The 22,765-nt window shown below is 36.5% G+C and overlaps 9 protein-coding genes across 9 annotated transcripts; 5 read left to right on the forward strand and 4 right to left on the reverse strand.

Moving 5' to 3' along the window:
* Positions 1–72: 72 nt before the first annotated feature.
* ZCF38 (Zcf38p) lies at positions 73–2,491 on the reverse strand (the record flags this gene model as incomplete). The annotated part of the gene is made up of 3 exons (XM_020223320.1): positions 2,066–2,491; positions 322–1,948; positions 73–186 (listed from the first exon to the last, which is right to left on the reverse strand). The coding sequence occupies exons 1-3, from the start codon at positions 2,239–2,241 to the stop codon at positions 73–75; spliced, it is 1,917 nt and encodes a 638-aa protein (XP_020074853.1). The 5' UTR covers positions 2,242–2,491.
* HYPBUDRAFT_153925 (uncharacterized protein) lies at positions 2,461–3,169 on the forward strand. Its single transcript, XM_020221808.1, has one exon. The coding sequence runs from the start codon at positions 2,693–2,695 to the stop codon at positions 2,852–2,854; it is 162 nt and encodes a 53-aa protein (XP_020074854.1). The 5' UTR covers positions 2,461–2,692; the 3' UTR covers positions 2,855–3,169.
* A 485-nt stretch (positions 3,170–3,654) lies between these two features.
* On the forward strand, positions 3,655–6,916 carry HYPBUDRAFT_153926 (uncharacterized protein). The gene is made up of 2 exons (XM_020221809.1): positions 3,655–6,352; positions 6,485–6,916. Exons 1-2 carry the CDS (start codon positions 3,718–3,720, stop codon positions 6,778–6,780), a joined length of 2,931 nt encoding a protein of 976 aa, XP_020074855.1. The 5' UTR covers positions 3,655–3,717; the 3' UTR covers positions 6,781–6,916.
* A 571-nt stretch (positions 6,917–7,487) lies between these two features.
* On the reverse strand, positions 7,488–10,613 carry HYPBUDRAFT_13200 (uncharacterized protein; the record flags this gene model as incomplete). Its single annotated transcript, XM_020219467.1, has 1 exon — positions 7,488–10,613. The coding sequence occupies one exon, from the start codon at positions 10,611–10,613 to the stop codon at positions 7,506–7,508; it is 3,108 nt and encodes a 1,035-aa protein (XP_020074856.1). The 3' UTR covers positions 7,488–7,505.
* Positions 10,614–10,991: 378 nt separating this feature from the next.
* Positions 10,992–14,905, reverse strand: HYPBUDRAFT_143819 (uncharacterized protein; the record flags this gene model as incomplete). Its single annotated transcript, XM_020219865.1, has 1 exon — positions 10,992–14,905. The coding sequence occupies one exon, from the start codon at positions 14,903–14,905 to the stop codon at positions 11,093–11,095; it is 3,813 nt and encodes a 1,270-aa protein (XP_020074857.1). The 3' UTR covers positions 10,992–11,092.
* Positions 14,906–15,527: 622 nt separating this feature from the next.
* Positions 15,528–17,004, forward strand: HYPBUDRAFT_128959 (MATE family efflux transporter). The gene has a single exon (XM_020219401.1). It carries the CDS (start codon positions 15,544–15,546, stop codon positions 16,972–16,974), a length of 1,431 nt encoding a protein of 476 aa, XP_020074858.1. The 5' UTR covers positions 15,528–15,543; the 3' UTR covers positions 16,975–17,004.
* A 119-nt stretch (positions 17,005–17,123) lies between these two features.
* On the forward strand, positions 17,124–18,696 carry HYPBUDRAFT_7952 (uncharacterized protein; the record flags this gene model as incomplete). The annotated part of the gene is made up of 2 exons (XM_020223704.1): positions 17,124–18,614; positions 18,688–18,696. 2 exons carry the CDS (start codon positions 17,124–17,126, stop codon positions 18,694–18,696), a joined length of 1,500 nt encoding a protein of 499 aa, XP_020074859.1.
* Positions 18,697–18,750: 54 nt separating this feature from the next.
* On the reverse strand, positions 18,751–20,061 carry HYPBUDRAFT_13204 (zinc-dependent alcohol dehydrogenase). Its single transcript, XM_020219468.1, has one exon. It carries the CDS (start codon positions 19,830–19,832, stop codon positions 18,765–18,767), a length of 1,068 nt encoding a protein of 355 aa, XP_020074860.1. The 5' UTR covers positions 19,833–20,061; the 3' UTR covers positions 18,751–18,764.
* A 156-nt stretch (positions 20,062–20,217) lies between these two features.
* Positions 20,218–22,307, forward strand: HYPBUDRAFT_153931 (lysophospholipase; the record flags this gene model as incomplete). The annotated part of the gene is made up of 1 exon (XM_020221810.1): positions 20,218–22,307. A coding segment is annotated over exon 1 (1,424 nt), but the record flags the coding sequence as incomplete, so codon positions are not given.
* Positions 22,308–22,765: the final 458 nt, after the last annotated feature.

The following is a 22,765-nucleotide window of genomic DNA, read 5'->3' on the forward strand; positions in this document are numbered from 1 at the left end:
ATTTATTATCATCTTAAAATATTTATTATCATCTTAAAATAATAAATTTGTAAATTCTATACCTAAGAAATTCTATATTTTCATTGCATCTGTCCAGCCGGGGAACATACTAGATAAATCAAAATTATTCATAAAGTCAAGACCAGGAGAATTTATAAAAGCGGAAACTGCGTTCTTAGGATCTAGCTTACTGGTCGAGCTAACGTAATAGTTATTTTCGATATGATCGCTTGTTGAATCATCAGAATTCTCACTAACTAATAGATTCAGGATATTCATTTCCTTTTTCCTAATATATTCAGGTTTGTACACTTCATCAACCTCTCCATTTCCGTAATCATGGAGAGTATTACGGATGTTTTCATTTTGTAAGTTGTCGGTGTCCTTTGTATTGACTGATTCAAATAGACTTTGTAGTTTAATTGCAGTATAGTACCAGCCTCTACCTAGTCCCCAAGCATTTTTCCATGTTGTAAGTAGCTCCACTGATTGAGCACCAATCTTCTGGAAGGTAGTTTTTATATCTTCTACTTTCACTAAATCATCATACCGATCAGTTAAAGGTAAATGTTTCAGTAGTACTTCACTTGGGAAAGTATTAAAATAGAAGCAAGTAGCACTTAATGTGAAAACCTCGAATCCGGTAAAAGGAGCTAAAACCATTTTATTTATGCCATGGAGGGTATTTATAAGTTCAAACTTTTCTTTTAAAGATTTCAATAAATCAAAAGTCGTTGCTTTCCACCAACCTAAGGGTAAAGCATCAGGGTTGCAAAAAATATACTCACGATTTAAAAAAACACGACATAGAAAAAGAAGGCAATGGAAATAGCCAAAACTAGTTCCGGAACCATCAGCTATATGAGCTTCGAGGTTGAATTTATTATAGACCAAATTATTCGGTAGTTTCGATTTAAATAAATCTAGTTCAGTTGAGAGTTTATGGAAAGTAGATTCCGATTCATAAGGGGGGGGTTGATCTGATTTCCGACTTGTTTCACCTACCCATTTTGCAATTGAAGCCCAGTTTTCAAAAAGTAAAATTTGAAATGCAAAAGTGGATAAGTTAGACAATGAAGTTTTTTTGAGAGGATCGTGAATACAATCGTTGGCTTGTTTAAAAGTCAAAGACTCGTTAATTTCATTACCAAAGGTGAAATCTTTTTCTTGACAAGGAAGTTTAATTCTTATATCATCTAACTTGACACAAGAAGAACGATTTCTTCCGCTTGAGTTGCATCGATCCATCATATAAACTGACCAAATAGTTCTTCTTTTACTTTCAGTAGCAATAAATTTCATAAAATCGTCATACTCTTCAACCGATCCTTCATCAAGCTTCAAATTTTTTTCGTCTCCTAGCCCTAGAACTAAAGCCATTCTTGCAGCAATTCCCACGTACAAGTAACTTCTTGAGTTATTACCTTCCCCCCATTCATGGCTACTAAGTAAAACCAACGCTTGAACTCTTTGGATTGTTGGACTATCAAACACATTTTTCAATAGATTTCTGGCATGCCAGCCAAAGTAATTTGAAGCTTGAGAAGCTTTGCTAGAATCTACTTCTATCAAAGTACTATCCAAATAGCTTAAGTTAAATTTTTGTGATTGGGAATTCCAATATTTAGGTATAAATGAGCTTGGTGAATCAATTTCCGAAAAACCTCCATATATTTTACTCATTATTGGATGTAATCTTGAAGTTAAAGCTAAAATTGATATCAATACCACCGGGTCTGGATATTTGAAGGACTGGCAATAATTAGCTTGGAAAAACTTTGACTCATATAAGTCAAGATAAGCACATGGATCAAACTCTGGTGAGCGTATGAATGATAAAAATGAAGGTTTATGTAGAAAAGGGAAAATGCTTTTATATTGATTTTCGAAAAAAATTTCCACCACTTCTAATATCAATGATTTTGGAGGTAGTATAACTCTATCTATTCTATTCATATTTGAATCTTTCAAATTATACATTTCTATAGGAGTTTGTTTGGGGGATTCCTTGTTCAAATCTTTGAAATGACGAGGTTTCACAATCATCAGTTTATCATTGAAAGACTTGGTTAAATACTTATGAGAAAGGTTTTTACGTTTCAATTGGGATTTCTTCAAAGTATAAGTACAATCAAGGGCAAGCTGATGGCATCTTTGACACTTGGAAGTATCAAAATTCAAGCATTTTACCTTGCTGCCTCTGCAGTGGTCACAAGCAACACTCGCTCTTGGAGATGTCATGACTTTTCTATGGATCTCAGACTGATTGACGGTTTTAAATCAAAATAATATATAATTATAAGTCTACAAAACTGTGGCTGCAAATAACACCAACTAATTTTTGCACGACCAGTGACAAGACGTGGGTGTGTCTATACCGCATCCGTACATCCCATGCTGTCTAAGCTACATAAGCCAATGTTGTCTAACTTTATAAGCCAATGTTGTCTAACTCTATAAGCCAATGTTGTCTAACTTTATAAGCCAATGTTGTCTAACTTTATAGGCCAATGTTGTCTAACTTTATAGGCCAATGTTGTCTAACTTTATAGGCCAATGTTGTCTAACTTTATAAGCCAATGGCTGGGAATAGACGAATAACTCGGACAGAAAGAAAAATGATTAAGGGAAAGGGGCCATATCCCATTATTGGAGAAAACCAAAGAGTAACTAAAGTGTAAAGGCTACAGAAATGATGGTTACTATTCAGGACTTCCATAAAAGAGTAGATGGTTACTTATTTCGATTGCTCTGTGGAATAGACCATGAGTGCCTGAGTATTTGCTTGTCTAAGATTAATTTTTTCAATCCTGATTGCTTTGATCAACCAAAGGCTCCCAGGATTAAACTTTAGGGTTTGGAAGGTTGATCGGAAATCCCTACATCGAAAGAAAGAGAATTATACCCAGAATCCTACGGTATAAACTTGATTATGTGAGTCGGGCTAAATACCAAGCCGACCAACTATCATTTGACAAATTGATGAGAAAATGTCGATGCTTTCCTCAGCCATATTTGCTGATCGAATATTGCTTCAAGGTTTAGTTAATCTTCGACTGAGTATTATTGAACATTATTTTAAATTTCAGTTTTCAATTATCCTATTGTTGGTCTATTGTTAGTCTATTGTTAGTCTATTGTTGATGTATTTGTTGCAATGCCTTGCTCTTATTTTGGCTTGATATCAATCTATTTTTTTTTTTTTTTTTTTTGTTTCTGTAAGTCAGTGTTCCAGTTACTGCAATCTTGTCTTACATTTACTACAACTTAGCATACCTTCAGCCTTAGTTGTAGCACCAAGACTGTAACATTTACCACAGTACAAAATTAAAACATTTAAGAAATACAACATTTACTATTCGAAAAGAACAACTGAAAACGAAAGACTGCTTCACTGCTAATTTTGCATGCAGACGATTAGTCTTGTTCGTTTCATATACTTGAAATAGTTCTACTAGCAAATTTATATCTCATCCCTTATGATTTTTCAAAGCATCAGCTTTCCTAAAAGGTTGAATTCAATCCCAAAACGTTGATCATCTAATTTTTTATGTTGTTTTCTTTTCTTTTTGTAAATTGAACTCGGTTGTTTCCTTGACTGTACCGGTTTGAAATTTTCAACTTACTCATCTTGAGATGATGATTTGCAGTGATAAGATATATAACTTGGAATATGGAACAATTTTGTAAGAAACCCCTTTATTCTTATCAATCATCATGAGAATTACTCGGTTTATCATATTTCTCTCTTTCATTTTGAAAGCATTGGCTTTCAATAATATCGTTCATGTTCCTGAAGGTACGGAATTTGGGAATACCTGCTTAAGTAGTAGCTTATACGATGCTTGTGACGGTGATTTTACGTCAAGACCTAGTCAATATAATTATCCTCCAGCTGACATCTCGGTGACTCAGGTTCGTTATGCATATGGAGAAGTTTACGAAGTAACGCTTGATGTTCAAACCAGTGCTACAATGTCTTTTGATGCTCTTTCTAAAATTCGTTATTTGGGGTTACTTACTCCAAATGATTACGTTTCCGGTGAATTTATCGTTTACAAGAAAGGTGAAATTGATTTAATTGATGATCCTTCTCATTTTGCTCTTACTGTATTGGTTAAAGCAAGATCTTTAGGTGATAGTTTCTGTGTTCCTTCTTTCCAGGTTCATTTCAATTGGTGTAGTTGGGAAGATGATAGTCATAGTGCTTCGGAATGTTCTTCCTGGCCTTATTCGACTGACTACACCTACCTTTTCAATTGCGAAGGTGCAGCTGATGCTCCAGAAGTTTGTTGGGATGCCGGTTGTCCTGTTCCTTCATCTTCAAGTACTTCTAAAACTTCTACTTCAACTTCAACTACTGCCGAAACCTCTTCTACTGCTCCAACTACTACTGCTACTCCAACTACTTCTTCTACCAGTACTACCACCACTACTCCAACTACTTCTTCTACCAGTACTACCACCACCACTCCAACTACTTCTTCTACCAGTACTACCACCACTACTCCGGCTACTTCTTCTACTGCTGAAACTACTTCAGCTACTTCTGAAACTACTTCAGCGACTGCTGAAACTACTTCTTCTACTGCTGAAACTTCTTCCACTGCTCCAACTACTACTACCACCACCATTCCAACTACTTCATCTACCAGTCCGTCGTCACCCGTCACTCCAACTATTTCCACTATTACCATTGAGAGTTCATCAATCATTTCATTCACTCCCTCTGGTGCCGCTACTCCAACTATCATCACTACCATCATTCCAACTGCAACATTAATTCCTATTGTTTCAACCTCAACTCCCCCGGAGGTAACGTGGATCGAAGATGACACCACTGAAGTTCTTCCACCGGATACCTCTACCGAAATAATTAATGTTCCTGTCCCACCTCAGATTTCTACCATCACTACATTTACTACTCCAGGTGTTCCAGTCGTACCCACTGTAACTGATGCTACTACTGAAGAAATTGAAGAAGATGATGTAATATTCTCAATTTTAACCATAACAGTTCCAGCTTTCTCTCCTCCAGAGACAACATTAGAAGGTATCAGCAGCACTGAAACATTAACTACTTTTACTACCCCCGGTGTATCAGTCAGTTCTACTGACACTGATGTAACATCTGAAACTGGCTCTGACCCAGAACCTGAAAGTGATGTTGTAACAACTGTTCAAACTTTAACTGTTCCGACTGATTCTTCTCATGCTTTCTCAAGTACTGAAACAATAATGACTGTTACAACCCCCGGTGTTCCAGTCGAGTCTGACAAAACAGACTCAGACATATATTCTTCCAGTACTGACTCGGATAGTGATGTTACAACTACTGCGATTACTATCACTGCTTCCTCTGAATCAACTTCTCCAGTCAGTTTCACATCTACTCAAACTTCCACAACTTTCACAACCCCTGGTGTTCCAGTTGTGACCACAAACACTGATACCAGTACTCAAGATGTTGATGATGGTGAAATACTCGTAGATATTTTAACCATAATGGTTCCACCTTTTGCACCTCCAGAGACAACACTAGAAGGTATCAGCAGCACTGAAACATTAACTACTTTTACTACCCCCGGTGTATCAGTCAGTTCTACTGACACTGATGTAACAACTGAAAATAGCCCTGCCCCAGAACCTGAAAGTGATGTTGTAACAACTATTCAAACTTTAACTGTTCCTACCACTTCTCCTAGTGATGAAATAAGTGGTGCTGAAACAACTACAGCTGCTACCTCTGAAAGTACAACCACGGACGATTCAGATGAAGGTTTTATTAGCACGGATACTGTAACAACCGTTACTACTCCAGGTATTCCTGTTACATCTGACAATACTGATGAATCAGATGATAATACTGCGACTGATCCTGCAACGGACATTGTAACAACCACTGACTCTAGTGGCAACACTCTTACTGTTGCTTCTACTCCAGGCGTTCCTGAACCTAGTGGTAATACCAATGAAAATGGTGAGATTTCAAATACAGATGGTGTAGCCACTATAACGACAGTTGTTACAGCTGAACCTGCATCTCCTCTGGGTGGCGAAGGCTCTACTGGCGAAGACTCTACTGGAGAAGGCTCTACTGGCGAAGGCTCCACTGGCGACCAAGGTTCTGGTGAAGGTCAAGGTTCTGGCGAAGGTCAAGGCTCTACTGGAGACCAAGGTCAAGGCTCTACTGGAGACCAAGGTCAAGGGTCTGGCGAAGGTCAAGGTTCTGGCGAAGGTCAAGGTTCTGGCGAAGGTCAAGGTCAAGGCTCTACTGGAGACCAAGGTCAAGGCTCTGGCGAAGGTCAAGGTCAAGGCTCTACTGGAGACCAAGGTCAAGGGTCTGGCGAAGGTCAAGGTTCTGGCGAAGGTCAAGGTTCTGGCGAAGGTCAAGGTCAAGGCTCTACTGGAGACCAAGGTCAAGGCTCTGGCGAAGGTCAAGGTCAAGGCTCTACTGGAGACCAAGGTCAAGGGTCTGGCGAAGGTCAAGGTCAAGGCTCTACTGGAGACCAAGGTCAAGGCTCTACTGGAGACCAAGGTCAAGGCTCCACTGGAGACCAAGGGCAAGGTTCTGGCGAAGGTCAAGGTTCCGGCGGTATCAATACTGAAACAACATTGGCTTCTCAAAGCAGAACAACGGACATTTCTCAACAACCATCAAGTATCACCTCCTCGGCACCATCTGTTTCAAATGTTGATGAAGCATCCGCTGCCAACGTTAATGTAAATATGGCCCTTTACTCACTAGCTTCTATTCTTCTTGGATTGTTCCTTCTTTGAGCTTTGAAAGAGTTTAATTCCTCATTTTCAAAATTACCCGAACTAGATAGTCTTAATATTTTTTCCAATTATCTAGTGAATAAAATGTATAGCTTCTTTTTAAGTACTTGTAGTTTCAAGATGGTTTAGCTAGAAAAAGGTTAATGCATATAACTAGGTTTAGTGACTATATTATCACCGTAATTGTTTTAATGTATATAGCTTTCGCCATTCTCGTCTATTCTGAAGGTTATTCTTAGTGGTTTGATTTATCCAGAAGTTGTATTTTTAAGGATTTGTAGAAATTTGTTAGATTCTCAAGCTTTGCTGTGATTTTTTTCAAAACTTATGCAAAATTTGTGCAAACAATTAATTAATTCGCAAAATTCATTTTTTGATAAAAAACTCGAATTAGCTGCAAAAATGAAGATTTTTAAAAGCGACTTTAGCCTCCCCAAAAGTGGCTTATTCTAGGGAAGGCCTGCAAAAACTGAATACTTCGACAGGATTGAGCTGCCGCAGAAAAGAAAAAGGTTCGGTTCGGCTACAAGGACCACCAAGAACGCTTCGCGAAGCTACCTCATTGAATAATTCAGAATATATAATTCATCAATTCAAACTACACTAGAGATGCATGCATTGCTTGAAACATTGGCACTTCCACAGAGAAATGTGCTTCTTTTGAATATGATGCTTATCACTTATTTATAATTTTCATCTTTATAAAAGAAGTATATAAGAACTCTTCAATTCAATACTGCCATTTCAAATTGAAATTTTATTGGCTCATTTTCAGATATATTAAATTGAAATGGTGGCTGAACACCTGGTCCACAGGCAGCGGTACCAAGTCCGTGCTGTTTATAGTCAACTCTAACGTACCTTTTACCATGTCTAACATCTTTGGGATGCAACGCTTCTTGTAAGCCATATTCATCAGAGACTTTGAAATTAAACTGATTTTCACCTCCATTAATGAGTAACCCGCCATTTTCTTTTCCTTCTAGGTATACCCAGAAAGTGTCTTCATGATTACCATTCTCTTGTGGGACATCATATGCATAGCCAAGGTCAGTATAGTTGCGTTCGTGAAGGTCGAATTTCTGGGATTCCTTTTTGTCAGCATAACTTTCACCAGGACCTCTACCTAGCCACTTTACTTTTTCTCCAATATCGTCATCTATTGTGAATTCGTAACCTAAACGTGGAATTGAATTTGGTATATCTGCAAATGGATTATATGCCTTAGGAATAAACTCAGATTTAATCTTGATAGAATTAGTCTCAAGTTCAAACTCCTCAGTAACTTCAAACCCCCACGATAATTTAGGAGGACCAATATACGATTTAACAGAGATATTCGTGTCTCCATAAGCAAATTCGACAACATTTTTTTGAGTAGCATTTAAACCAAATCCCTCCCAGTATGGCTCATCCACTGGCTGATCATTATTGGTACTAGGCCTCCAGAAAGTTATATTATTAAAACCTTCGCCAATATAAACTTGGCCATTGACCTTCCATTCAACAATTTTACCGTTGACCTTGTCAAAAATAAAATGGAAATCATCACCCTTTTTAACTGTATACAAACCAGGTGTTTCCTCGTAATCAAACACTTCACTCGAGTTCATTGCTAGCACAGCTGGAGAAGATTTTAAGAAAGTTTGGCCCCAAGCTACCAAATGACCAGCTGTTACTGCATTAGTCGATTCCTTTAATGTTGCTTGCACTTCAATTATTATATGATCTAAATTGTCATCTTTTTTATAATCGGGAATTGGAAATTCGATTGATTCTTGAGCTTTCAACGTCTTACCAAGCTGAAGAATCCCATCACTAACTTGGGTCTTTTTGATACCTCTGTAACTAGTGATATTATACTTAAAGTCGTAATTATCTAAATCAATAAAATCAAAAGTATTATTGATTCTTATGGTACCTTTCGTTGCATCAATGTTGATTAGTATTGGCTCAATAACCTTTTTTAACTCAGCTAAGCCAGGGGTGGGATCATGCTTGGAGTTAGTAAGCCCATCCATAATAAATTGACCATCATTTGGCCAGTCACCAAAATCACCACCGTACTTATAAGTGCCTTCATCATATATACCATGATTATTCCATTCCCATATAAATCCACCCTGAAGAGCATCGTACTTATAAAATAAGTCTTGATATTGTCTAATTAGACCTGGTCCATTTCCCATTGCATGTCCATATTCACATAAAATCAAAGGTTTACCATCTCTTGGATTTTTGCCAAACTCTTCTACTTCTTCCAAAGTTGGATACATTTGACTGAAAACATCAGCCGAAGTGGCATTACGATCTTGTTCATAATGAATAGGACGGCCAGAATCCAAGGATCTTATTTTATCAGCCATAGCAGCAAAGTTTCTACCGTAGAATGCCTCGTTACCGAGAGACCACATTATAATACTTGGGTGATTGAAATCACGTTTTACCAAACTGTTTGCTCTATCAACATAAGCAATTTCCCAGGTTTGATTATCCGAAGTAAAGCTTTTAGCTTTATCATATAGCTCTTTTTCTTCCTCATCTATTTGATTTCCCTTGTAATCGTGCTTCAAGACCACACTTTGAAACCCATGACATTCTAAGTCAGCTTCATCAATGACCCAAAACCCATATTTATTAGCAAGTTGATAAAATTTCGGGTGGTCTGGGTAATGTGAGGTACGAATAGCATTAATATTATGCTGTTTCATTATTAACATATCTCTTTCTACAAAATCCAAGGGAACAGCACGGCCATGTTCTGGATGATGGTCATGTCTATTAATACCTCTGAAAAGAATTGGAACGCCATTGACCTTCAAAGTTCCATCATTGATTTCCACTTTTCTGAAACCAACTTGCTGATTAACTTCACTTAATGTTTCGTTTTTTGCATTCACAACCTTTAAGTTTAAAGAATATAAATTTGGAGTTTCAGCCGTCCATTTTCTTGGAGATTCAACGAAAAAAGAATGATCGAAAGAAGTAGCATTTATTTTAAAAGATTCTCTAATAATGGTAGCATTTTCATCTGTTAAGTCAACTTTAAGCTCATTCTCATTGAAATCAGATTCCTGATTAAAAAAAGTGTATAATTTCAATTCTGAATTAGTGAGAGATTTATCGAAATCAGTTATAACCTGAAAATCTTCGATATAACCTTCTTTTCTGAAACCTAGAAGATATACGTCTCTGAAAATTCCACTTAGCCACCATTGATCTTGATCTTCAATATAAGAAGACTTTGACCATTTATATACCCTGACCCATACTTCGTTTTCTTCACCTAGATTCAAATGTTCGCCGATATCAAACTCAGCAGGATTTCGACTACCTTCACTGTATCCAATAAACTTACCGTTAACAAAGACATGATAGGAATTGTCTACCCCTTCGAAACGAAGCCTGTAATCAAATTCGTCTTTAGAGCTCCAATTTCCAGGCACCGTAAAGTTTCTACGATATACCCCAGTCGGGTTGTCAGCGGGAGGGTGGGGTGGATTCACATTGAATGGAAAAACAACATTTGTATAATGAGGATGACCAAAACCTTGGAGTTGCCAATGTCCGGGAACATCGATTTTTGAAACAAGTTCATTATCTTTAGTGTCTGGCATTGGTGCTTCCAAAGGCAGTGAAAAGTAACCAAAATCCCATTCACCGTTTAATGAAAGACTAGTTTCATCAGGAATATAATAAGCTCTGGAGTCAAGACGGTTGACTTGCACCAACAGGGAATCTGAGAGGTCAGCCACTAGTGTTTCGACATTAATGGCTGAAACCGTCCAAATAGCCAAACAGGCTGCAAAAAGTTTACCTAAGTCGAATAGCATCTTCGTCGCGCTTACTGCAAAAATTTAATTCCTTTGCCATTCGATATCATATTTATACTAAGTACGATTAAAAGCTGGAGTTTACTCAAAAGGTCATCATTTGCAACCAATTTGGTCAGACGTAACAATCTCAAGAAACTCTGGGCACTATCACAAACAATACATCAATTTAAAGTCTCATTTGTTTTTCGACAATGAACTCGGGATAAAGTCATTTTGGGTTCTCGGGTTTCCCCACAATTCTCCTAATACTCCAAACAATATCTGTCTAGCAGCTTAAAGCGGAATGCACTTTCTTTCGAACAATCTTACAATTACAAACACGATGCCATAATTTCAGCAAGCAAGTTTAGCAGAGGATTGGGATCATCATTTTTTATTCTATATATATAGACAATGCAGAAAAAAAAAATACGTATGTTTTGCAGCCTATGGATGCAAAAGTGAGCTGGATCTCGGTATTTCCATTCTAGTAGTACTCAACTGAAATCTTCTTCTACTATGTCAGATTTATCACACAACTGCCTAAAAATACCTTTCTTTTGGTATAAATTCCATGGGGTGTCGAACTCACAAATGCTACCCTTTTCGAGAACCAATATTTTATCATACGACAAAATAGTACGAAGTCGATGAGCAATACACAAAATTGTACAATTTTCGAAGTCTCTAGCAATACTTAACTGTATTTTCCGATCGTTTTCATAGTCAACTGATGATGTTGCTTCGTCTAGGATCAAAATTTTAGAATCCCGAACTATAGCTCTGGCAAATGAAATCATCTGCTTTTCTCCTAAAGAAAAATTCATACCCTCATGCTCAACTATATGGTCAAGCCCAAACTTAGTATCAACATCATCTTTGGCTTTCAAGTTTTCAACTTGTTTCTCAGTCAATAGACCAACTTTAGTTAAAGCTAGGTACATAGACTCATCCGAGGTTTGACCAAAAGGATCTAGGTTACTCCGAACAGTTCCTTTGAATAGAACCGGATCTTGGGGAATAATAGTGAGTTTAGATCTCAATTGATGTAGACCCAATTCACTAATATTTATACCATCCAAAGTAATATTCCCTTTATCCAATTCACACATTCTGAAAATGGCTGTCATGATGGATGATTTACCAGCTCCTGTTCTTCCACAAATACCTATTTTTTCATTTCCTTTGATGTCTACATTGACATTCTTCAAAACTAAGGGAAGCCCAGGTCTGTATGACATACAAACGTTTTCAAATTTAAAACTACCCTCAGAAGGCCATTCTGGCGGAGGTTCTCGGTCATTTAGAACATAAGGAGCTTCTTGCTCAAGATGAAGGGCTAACTGGCACATCCTTTCCACAGAGTTCATTTCATTCTCAATTTGTGTTGTTGACCTCATCAATTGATTTAGCATGGTGGTGATTTGTAAGGTGTAGGATAACAAGAGACCAACTGAAGCTGCACTTATGTTAAATATTCTGAAAACACATAAAAGGGATATAATGAGTGTAAAGATAGTTGAAATGATACTCAAATTAATACTTAGGTACCTTTGAAAAGTTATGGTAAGGTAATATGCCTCGTTCATTTTATTGATATCATGATCAAGTTTGTTCATAAAGAAATCTTTAGCATCAAAAGCTTTGATTATATCTAAACCGTTTAATATCTCACCAAATGACGAATAGACAAATGATCTTTGGACAGAATCTATTCTTTTGATTTCTCTAGAAGATGCTTGGTAAAAACTTAATAGCATAACAAAGAAAAGCCCCAAAACTGGAACACAGATAGCAAACCAAGGAAGATAAATGATACATAGAATAATCACACCAATAATAGTCGATAAGGTATAACTTGCAATTCTCAATTGATTGCTAATTTCATTATCTAATACCTCTGAATCCCTGGAGAATCGGTTCAAAATTCTACCAGTTGGAGTGGTATCCATATAAGATAAAGGTGCATGTAAGACTTTTTGCAAAGCTTTTATGTGTAAAGTCCTTGAAGAAGTATTAGACAAATAAACGATACTGAGAAGTTCGTTAATAAGGAAAACAACAGTTAAAAGCGAAAAAGCAACGTATAAACCTATATAAACACGATTTGGCTGTTTAAACTTATCTTCGATCCAAAATGATAACCATACATTTGAGAATAAAGAGCAGAATGTGGTCAAAGCCGTAGTCATCAAATAAAATAAAACCCAACCCGGTACGGTGAAAGACCCTGATCCGTATTTGATATAACTTTTATAGACTTCAGCCTTGAGTTCATTCACTGCCTTTTCCTCCTTTATTATTAATTCACCTTTTGAAGTTGCCTCTTTTGTAATTGGTTCATCAGGTTTTTCATCAAATTGTACTTCTGCCATAGAAGCCTTAAATGTCACATTCCTTTCTTCTAGCTCTTTGAGAGTACCAACATCAACAGTCCCTTTATCGGTAAAGTAGATAACCCTATCGGCAGCTCCAATTAAGGACACCTGATGAGTAGCTAATATTCTTGTTTTACCTTTCAAATAATTCAAAATACAATTTTGCATGATCTGCTTACCAACTTTTGCATCTACTGCACTTAAAACATCATCTAATAATATAATATCACGATCCGAGTATACTGCTCTTGCTAGGTTAATTCTTGCCTTTTGACCGCCTGACAAAGTAACACCAAATTCACCAAGCTCAGTTAGTTCAGCCGCAGGGAGCTCATGTAAGTCGACATCAAGACAACAATTGTTTATAACATCCCGAAACTTTTCTGGATCATATTCTGACCCAAATAAGATATTATTCTTAATAGTATCATTTTGAATCCAAGGAGTATTGAAGCAGGCTACAGTTCCGTAGACATTTAACGATCCTTTCGTACGAGGCATCATACCAGCTATAGCTCGAAGTAAGGATGATTTACCTGTACCTACCGATCCTGTGATTACCACAAATTCACCTGGTTTGATTGACAAATCTATATTTTTGAGGCCACTAGGTTTCTTACCATCAAAATTGGGCCACTCAAAGTCAGCATGTATGTCAATTGCAAAAGGAGATACATTATTGGTAGGCTTTTGGTCATTTTCTCCAGCGGTCAAAAAATCACTGATTCTACCAGCAGATACATAAGCATCAACAGCCAAAGCAGATACCTGAGGTAAAACATATACTTGTTGAGAAAGCACGTTGAACAATGATAATGAAGCGAATATTGATCCAGGGTTTTTAGTTCCGTTCAAGGCATATAAAACAAGGAATGAAACCATAGACGATACGTTGGTAAATGACATTGAGGTCGCCATTAATATGTTTCTAAGGGCTTGTAATCTCAATATTACATCCATTTCTGAGTTCCTTACTGACTTGAGTTTTTCGAAATAAGGGCTTTCCCAAGAAAAGAACTTGATCAATCTTAAGTTTTGTAAGGCTTCTTGAATGTATTGAAGTCTTTCATCCGTGAAAACATTGATTTTACTTCTAAGCTTCATTAATCTTTTGGTGGTGAAAGTTAATACTGCGATGAAGATGAAGACAAGAATCACTCCGATAAACCCTGATATACCAATGTTAACAATCAATAAAACAATTGCAATAATAATCGGGAAAGGGAAAGCTATTAAAATACAAACATAGCCAAAGCACTGGTCTATACGAGACATATCACCACCTAACATTGAAATAACTTTACTGGTAGGATAAGAATGTTTAGAGGCATTATTCAATTTAAAAGATTTTTCAATAGCTACTTTAGTTAATACGGCTTTTGAACGGGCACCAACCATCATTCCTTTTTGAAAACCATGATTTTGGAAAAACCCGGCCATAAATATAATAGCAGTATTACCAATTGCATAACCAACTCCTTTCCCACTATCATTAGACTTGTTCTCGACAAAGTTTATAAGATGCCTGGAAAGAAGGGGATTGAGGGTTAAACTTATACAGAAAATGGCAAAGTATAGGCAAGAGAGACTAAAATCCAACCAAAATGTCTTAACTAAGCAATATAGGAGATGATTTCGTGAAGAAAACCTCGACTTTGCATGATAATGATGGAGAAACTTTTCATACATATTCTGGACGGTGAGATCATCCGTAAGAATGTAAAGATCCTCTGGTTGCAAAGTTCTAAGGTAACCAACCTTGAGGATTGGATTAAGCCACCAGAAGAAAGCCCTTTTGACAAAGTTAGAGTTTTTCTGTGGAAATACGATTCTTTCATCTTCTGAAGGTATTGGAGGTATAGTTTTTGGAGCAAGAAAGGAAAATAGTCTTTTCTGCTTTAGCAGCAGAGTCTGTTTTTCAGAGATTGACATTTACAGAGTATTGTTAATGAATGAAGTTTTTTGCTGTTTTGCACATTTATATATATATATATATATATATTTATATACGTTCATCGAATGGCTGAAAAAATTGATAAACCGTTAACCATGAGGGAAAATCCGAGACTATCACCGCTATCACCGCAACCTTCGGTGTTGGGCACAACTATGAGTCAAATCCCATAAGTCTGCTTCAATACGCACATGTTACATGGATGCCCGTGAGAGCAGTAACCTGAAGAAGCTGTCAAAGCTCTTCAGCTGATAACGCAGAAGCATCGAAAATGGGACGAATTACGAAGGCATAATAACGCTCGTGCATCATTATAAAAACTTGATCATATAATTGACTCTTGAATCCACGTATGTCTATATGAATATGGCTATATAAATAGAGGTATATCGATTGGACTGAATGAGTATGACTGAATAAATACGACTGTATAAGTATGACTAAATGGCTGTAGAAATATGACTATGACTAAATGAATATGAGTAACACGCTAAACGAATAAGTGTAATACGGGAAAATTCCGTGCGCAGAGCGGAAAAATTTCAAACCGCTAAGAATCAAACATTTAAGTCGATGATTTTCCTGTTGATGAAGGTATTAGTCAATTTCTTTAAAGATGAATAGCGAGGAATCGGTGCTTACTGGAGTCAGGGAGCATGACTACCGCTCGATCAATGAAGAGGTGGAATCTGACCGTCTTGGGTTTGTTCAAGAACTCAAATTGGTGATTTGCTCATCGGGGATTCTTTCAATATCGTTTTTCCTTCAGTATTTTATTTCGGTGATGGCTATTTATTCTGCTGGTAGACTTGGTCCATCTCAATTGGCTGCGGTTCAATTGGCTGTGTCCACATTCAATGTCACCGGGAATGCAATTTATCAGGGAGTTGCTACTTCTCTAGATGCTTTTTGTTCTAGAGCTTATGGACAAAAAAAATATCACGATGTTGGTAATTATTTCCAGAAATGTGCATGTTTAATGCTTTGTTTAACCGTTCCTTTGTCTTGTGTTTGGATCAATTCTGGCTTTTTGTTATCTAAGATTATTTCCGACACTGAGTTGGTGTATAGATGTCAAAGCTATCTTCGTATAATTACCTTTGGTGCCCCGGGTCTCTTATTGTTTGAAGCTGGGAAAAGATTTTTACTTTGCCAACGTATAGTCCATTCTATCACTTACATTTTATCATTTGTTGTGGTTGTTAATCTAATTGGGAATTACTTTTTAGTATGGAACCCAAAGACTAGTATTGGCTTTCTTGGTATTCCAATCGTGGTTGTAATCCTGTATTGGTCGTTACCTATATTCACTTTACTTTACGTGATTTTCAAAGATGGTAAGCAATGTTGGGGTGGGTTTTCTTTAAAAATTTGTTTTTCAAATTGGTTCCCACTAATGAAATTAGCCATTCCAGGAATTATAATGGTTGAAGCTGAATATTTGGCCTTCCAAGCCCTTAATTTTTTTGCTGCTTCTTTTGGTACTACTGCCTTGGCTGCTCAGTCCATTTGCTCTACAATGGGATCGTTAATATTCCAAGTCAATTTTTCTGTTTCTGTCTTGATAAGTACCCGTATTGGACATTTCATTGGTAGTAGGGATTTTAGGGGAGCAGATATATTAATTCGTATTGCTTTGATCCTAGCTTCAGTAATTGGTTGTTCTAGTTTTTTTTTCATTATAATTGGTCGTCATATCTTGGCCGGATTTTTCACTCAAGACGAAAAACTATTAGAAAAAGCATCAAAGCTTCTTATTTACTTAGCTTTTAATCAATTTGCTGATTCCTTTAACGTCATTTGTGGAGGCATATTGAGAGGGCAAGGACGCCAAAACATAGGGTCTATCATAAACTTGGTTTGCTACTACTTGATAGCTTTACCAATCGGATACTGGTTTGCATTCCATCAAAATATGAAAGTGTTTGGGTTATGGTATGGCTTGGTCTTGGGTGTTTTTGTTTTGAGTGTATTACAAGTATTCCACATTTTGAGAAGCGACTGGAACTTGATCGCTAAAAACCTTCAGGAGAAATCTAGAACATAGAGTATTTAGTTTTGTTTACTTTCATGTACCATAGTAATAGTTAATAGATAAATTATTTTTGCAGCATTGTACTTTTAACCTCGCAATGAGAAGTAGAAAAAAAAAAAAACAAGCATAGAACATTTACTATTAAACGTTAGATTAACAGGATGAGTAATGCTAGGACCCGATTGACTTGGGCATGTCTAAGATGCAAAAAGAAAAAGGTTTCTTGTGACAGTGGCAGACCAAGCTGCTCAAGATGTGAGAAACAAAATACACCTTGTATTTATTTACAAGACAAACGAATAGATAAAAAATCCTCAAGTCAGAAGAATAAAAAAAGAGTCAATGTGCCAGAAAAAGCTCAAACAGAGATTCCTGTTTCATCAGAGCTTCCAAAGAGCTATTTAAGACCCGATAATAGCACGGTGGATTTCAATTTTGACAAATTTATGGGCTACTGGAACTCAGATTGTCTTGAGATAGAGGAAGATACAATAAATCATTCTCTCTTGCCCGATTTTGATATAAACCAATTTTTGAAATACCTTGACGACGACGCATCACCTATAATTGATCCCGTTAAGGTCGAACAATCTCCCCATATAGACTTAATAGAGTCGGTTTTCCAAAATAAAACCCATCCTCCACCTGGTATCGTTAAACAGTATATAATTGATATTGACCATATGTATTATGGTGAAAAAAAAGATTTACCCAAGGATGCAATATTCCTTCTATCGACTATTCTATGTCTTGGTGCTTTGACATTAGCCAAACGTGACTTATTAGCTCAAAAAATTCGTCCAAATGAGATTACTGTATCTGATGCTTTTACTCATTATCAAAAAGCTAAAAGTTATTTAACTGATATTCTAGAAAACCCCTCTATAAATGGCTTTTTGGGCTTAGTGTTGATGGCAAATTTCATGACTTTAATGTTATCTTTGGAAGGTCAAATGTTTTTATGCTTTAATGCCTTACAAATTGCAGTATCATTAGGACTAAATATTCAACCTTTTGAAGGAGAAGGCGACAATCATATAATTTTGTTCTGGAGTTTATGGTGCTCTTCCTGCATGCTTGCTGGTTTCCATGGTAGACAGTCTCCATTGAATATCAGTGATATAAAAGTCAGTCGACCAATTGATCTTCTGTCGATAGAAAATTATGGAAATTGGGGAGGTACAATGTTCAATGCAAGAATTGATTTCGCTCAAGCTTTTTCTTTGGCTCATCAAGTAAGTAAGTTAGGACCTGGTCAGGAATTTGATGCATTAGCAACTTTTGTCAATAACTTGTCAAATCATTTAGAAAATCTAAAGTCAATTCCTTCTGCTGATTTTGATCTGTATAATCGTCGAATTTTTTATTTTAAAGAGCTCGAATGCTGGAGAGCTCAAACTATTATGTTGCTATACTCGGATCAGCTTGTAAGGGGCAGAAGCTTAAATTCTGTTTTAGAAGCTCAAAGAATTATAAGAGATTTATGGTTTTATTATACTTATGATTTTCCAGAAAATCAAGAACGTTTGATTTCTTATTTAGATTGGAACTTCTCATACCCTTTTAGAACAGCATCTCTCACTGTTTGGATTGCATGTGTAATTATACATAGGTATAAGCAATCTGTACCTTATTTAGAGCATGAGAATATCGTAGAATTTCAAATTGGCTATAAAACATTGAAACTACTTGTTAAAATTATTCCAATAGAGCATCATTTGCTAGAATCCTTAGATAAACTACTTGATGGTACGATAAGTACAAATTCTTATTGTAATTTCTGGTTAAAAAGACTATATGAATCATCTTAGATCAATAACAAATCTACCTTTGATTTTACCTTCGATCATTTGATTAATTACATTTTGTAATTCCTCCAATTTTACAATATGAGTAACGGGATCGATTCTCGCTCTTGATAAATAATCCAATGCTTCTTTTTGATCTAATTTAGACCCCACCAAAGTTCCAGTGATATTTATACCAGAAGAAATCAATTTGAAAGGTGAAACAGATATTCTGGCGCTGGCTTCTGTAATCCCTACAGAGATCAAGCTTCCTTTTGGGGCAAGATAATCGAAAGCCTGATTATAGGAATGCTCATTAGGGGCAATCATTATTGATGCATCAGCTCCATTTTTGGCTGTCAATTCCATTATCCCTTTCACGACATCATCTTCTTTGAAATCAAAAAAAGCATCTGAGCCTAAGCTTAAGGTCAACTCTTTTTTTTCTTTGCCAGTATCAATAACGATTATCCTGAAACCCATTTCTTTTGCATATTGGATTGCCAACGTACCTAGGCCTCCTCCACCGGCTGTAATCACTATCCAGTCACCTTTTCTCTTATTAGCTGTTTTTAAAGCTTTATAAACCGTTACACCAGCACATAATATTGGTGTTGCTTTAACTAAATCATTGAAGGATTTCAAATTTTGAGGTATTGGGATAATATTATTTTTATTAATCACACAATACTCTTTCCAAGTTCCATCTATTTGTGAACCATAATAAGGATTAGTTCTACAAAACTGTTCTCCTCCCCGAATACACGCTTTGCATGATCCACATTCATTGTAAATGAGCGGAATCCCAACTGTTAATCCTAATGGAATTTCTTCTTGATTGACTAGCTTCCCATGCTTGACTATCTTTCCAACTCCTTCGTGCCCACTAACTTGGCAGCTTGAATAGAAACCCCATTCGCCTTTCAAACAGGATATATCGCTATGACATATACCACTGCAAATCAACCTAACTAGTAACTCATCATCCTTTATTTGAGGTACTGGATAATCGTGCACTATATTTACTTTTGGGTTCAACCCTATTTCAGCAACTGCCGCCTTTTGTTTGGTTGGTATACTCATAAACAATTGGAACTATCTCAAAATCAATTTTGACGAAGTCCTCTTGTTCCATGGAAATAAATCGTACGGTGGTGATTTGGTTTGTTATATAGTACGAAATAATTTTTATTTCTTGAAAAGGGGAAATGTCATTCTCACGAAGCTGCTGTCATAAGTATCGTAACTACTTAAATCCTATGGATCTTACAGCATGCATAATGCACGAGTTTATTTGTTGAATGAACAAAAGACTATTAATAAGTCTTTCGTTTGGATTTGAAAAAGTTGTGAGTTAAAATTTTTGTGACAAATTGAACTTCAAAACTTTATTATTCTCTGAGTATTGTCATGACTACTAAGACGTGATCGAGACCAGATTCCTAACGGATATTATTGATTATCTTAGTCTGATTATTTTTCGTAGTTCATCAGCTAGTTGAACTAAAATACCTATTGTATACCAACTTTGAGATAGTATTGCATCTATTAGGTCAAAGATTTGCTATGACAATCTCGTAAAGTATCAAAAAGGTATATATACAAGAGTTAAGTCATTCGTCTCTCGAAGCTCTTAAAATAAAGCAAGAATGAGATCAGTTTCATTTTTACTACTTTTATCAATTATTTCAAGTGTTATTTCCTGGTCCCCTACAGGCTCATTGGCACCAGGAATTGTTTCATGTCCAAACAAGACATTAATTCGGGCCGCTAATGGTATATCTGAAGAAGAAAAAACATGGTTGGAAGGACGTGATAGGGTAACTAATGCAAACTTAATTAAGTTCTTGGAATCAAAGTTAGAAAATTTCGATGCCTCTAATTTTGTTGAGAATGCTAGCAGACCCATAAGATTAGCTATTGGAGTTAGTGGAGGTGGTTGGCGTGCAGCCTTAGTAAGTGCAGGTCAGTTGGCTGCATTTGATGATAGAACTAGAGGTGACTCGGGTTTAGCTGGTATTCTTCAATCTGCTACTTACCTTTCTGGGTTAAGTGGAGGTAATTGGTTGACAGGAACTCTTGCAATGAATAATTTCACTTCAATTCAACAAATTCTTGATGAAGGGGAGATTTGGAACTTAGAGTCTTCTGCTTTAAATCCTCAGTGGGATCTGAACTATACGGCAGAGTACTATAAGACCATTCGCCAAGATCTAGATGATAAGGAAAAGGCTGGCTTCCCTGTCACTACATCTGATACTTGGGGAAGAGTCACAAGTTACACAGCTTTTGCGAAAATGAAGGATCATGGTGTATCGATGTGTTTTTCTGATTTACAAAACTTTGATGTATTTAAAAATCATGAGATGCCAATGCCATTTTCACTCATCATCAATAGAGAGCCAAATTCTTTCATTGTCGGTAAAAATGCCACTGTTTTAGAGGTGAATCCGTTTGAATTTGGTTCCTGGGACCCTTCTTTGAGGCAATTTACTCCTATTAAGTACTTAGGTACAGAGCTCGATGATGGTGTCGATAATGGTACTTGTGTCGCAGGTTTTGACAATGCTGGTTATTTAATGGGTACCTCTTCTTCTCTTTACAATTTGTATCATGATTTCCTCGATAATTTAAATCTTACAGCAATTCCTGAATCAGTTAGAGAAACAGCAAAGAGTCTATTCAAATATGCTTACGACAAGGAAACACAGTACGCATTTCTTGAACCTAACCCATTTTACAATAGTCATCTTGGGTATGCTGAAGATATCGTTAAAAATGAAACTTTATTCATGGCTGATGGTGGTGAAGACGGTGAAAGTATTCCTTTCCATCCTTTAATTCAACCATCTCGAGGAGTTGACGTTGTTTTTGGACTTGACAATGGACAAGATAGACCTGAAGGCTGGCCAAATGGTACCACTTTGATCAATACTTTTGAAAGGCAATTTTCAAAACAAGGAACTGGAAAATTTCCTTACGTTCCTGATCAACAAACCTTACTTAATTTAAATATGACTGCTAAACCCGCTTTCTTTGGCTGTGACGCAAAAAACTTGACATCCATAAGTGAAAAAGGTCACGATGTACCTCTTGTTATTTATCTTGCCAATAGACCATTTTCCTTCTGGTCTAATACAACAGTTATGAAGTTGAATTTTCAAGAATGGGAAAAAAGAGGTATGATTCAAAATGGTTACGAAACAGCAACAAGATTGAATGGTACCTTAGATTCTGATTGGCCAACTTGTGTTGCATGTGCTATCATTAGAAGAGAACAAGAAAGACAAGGAATTGAACAATCGGACCAATGTAAAGAATGCTTCGAGGAATATTGTTGGAATGGTGAAATTAACCACAATAGTATTGCTGGAGTTAACTTTACCGATATTGGTCTTACCAGTGGTCCTAACGACAGTGGTAATAGAAAGGTCATCGAACCTAGTAACCAAATTTATTGATTTAACAGAGACTGAAAAAGAAAGCACTGCTTCAAATGGTGAACTGTTTTTCACCATTAACATGAATTCTATAATTAACATATTTAGAAACACAAAACTTAGAGTACTTGTAGTGTTTTCGTACGTATAGCAGTTGCGAAAGAAATTGCTATATTAAAGCTTTCAATAGTTCAAAGTTTCGGAATACTTTACAAATAATGCATTATTTTCGGAATAGTGTCACTAAAATCGTAGAATGGGTGTCTTTCTTTAAAAATGAAGAACGAACAATGCATAACAAAAGTTGAATCTATAAAATAGCTTGAAAGAGCAGCGGAAACTTCAAAGGTAGGTAAGCGAAGCTCCTGGAGGTTTGTCTAGGTATGTCTTCAAAGCATTTGAAGCTGTTGCAAAAAGTTTAATCGGAGCTGCAAAATTCGAAATGTAAAGATGCGCAATGTGCTAAGTATCAATATTGTCAGACTTGGAATATAACCAACTAAGTTCATTATAGAACTTCTGTGATGCCACTTTCCAATTACATTCTATTAACCATAGACCTACTGAAAAGCCTTA

The sequence above is a fragment of the Hyphopichia burtonii genome (genome assembly GCF_001661395.1).
Source record: "Hyphopichia burtonii NRRL Y-1933 unplaced genomic scaffold HYPBUscaffold_7, whole genome shotgun sequence".
In the NCBI taxonomy this organism is placed as follows: domain Eukaryota; kingdom Fungi; phylum Ascomycota; class Pichiomycetes; order Serinales; family Debaryomycetaceae; genus Hyphopichia; species Hyphopichia burtonii.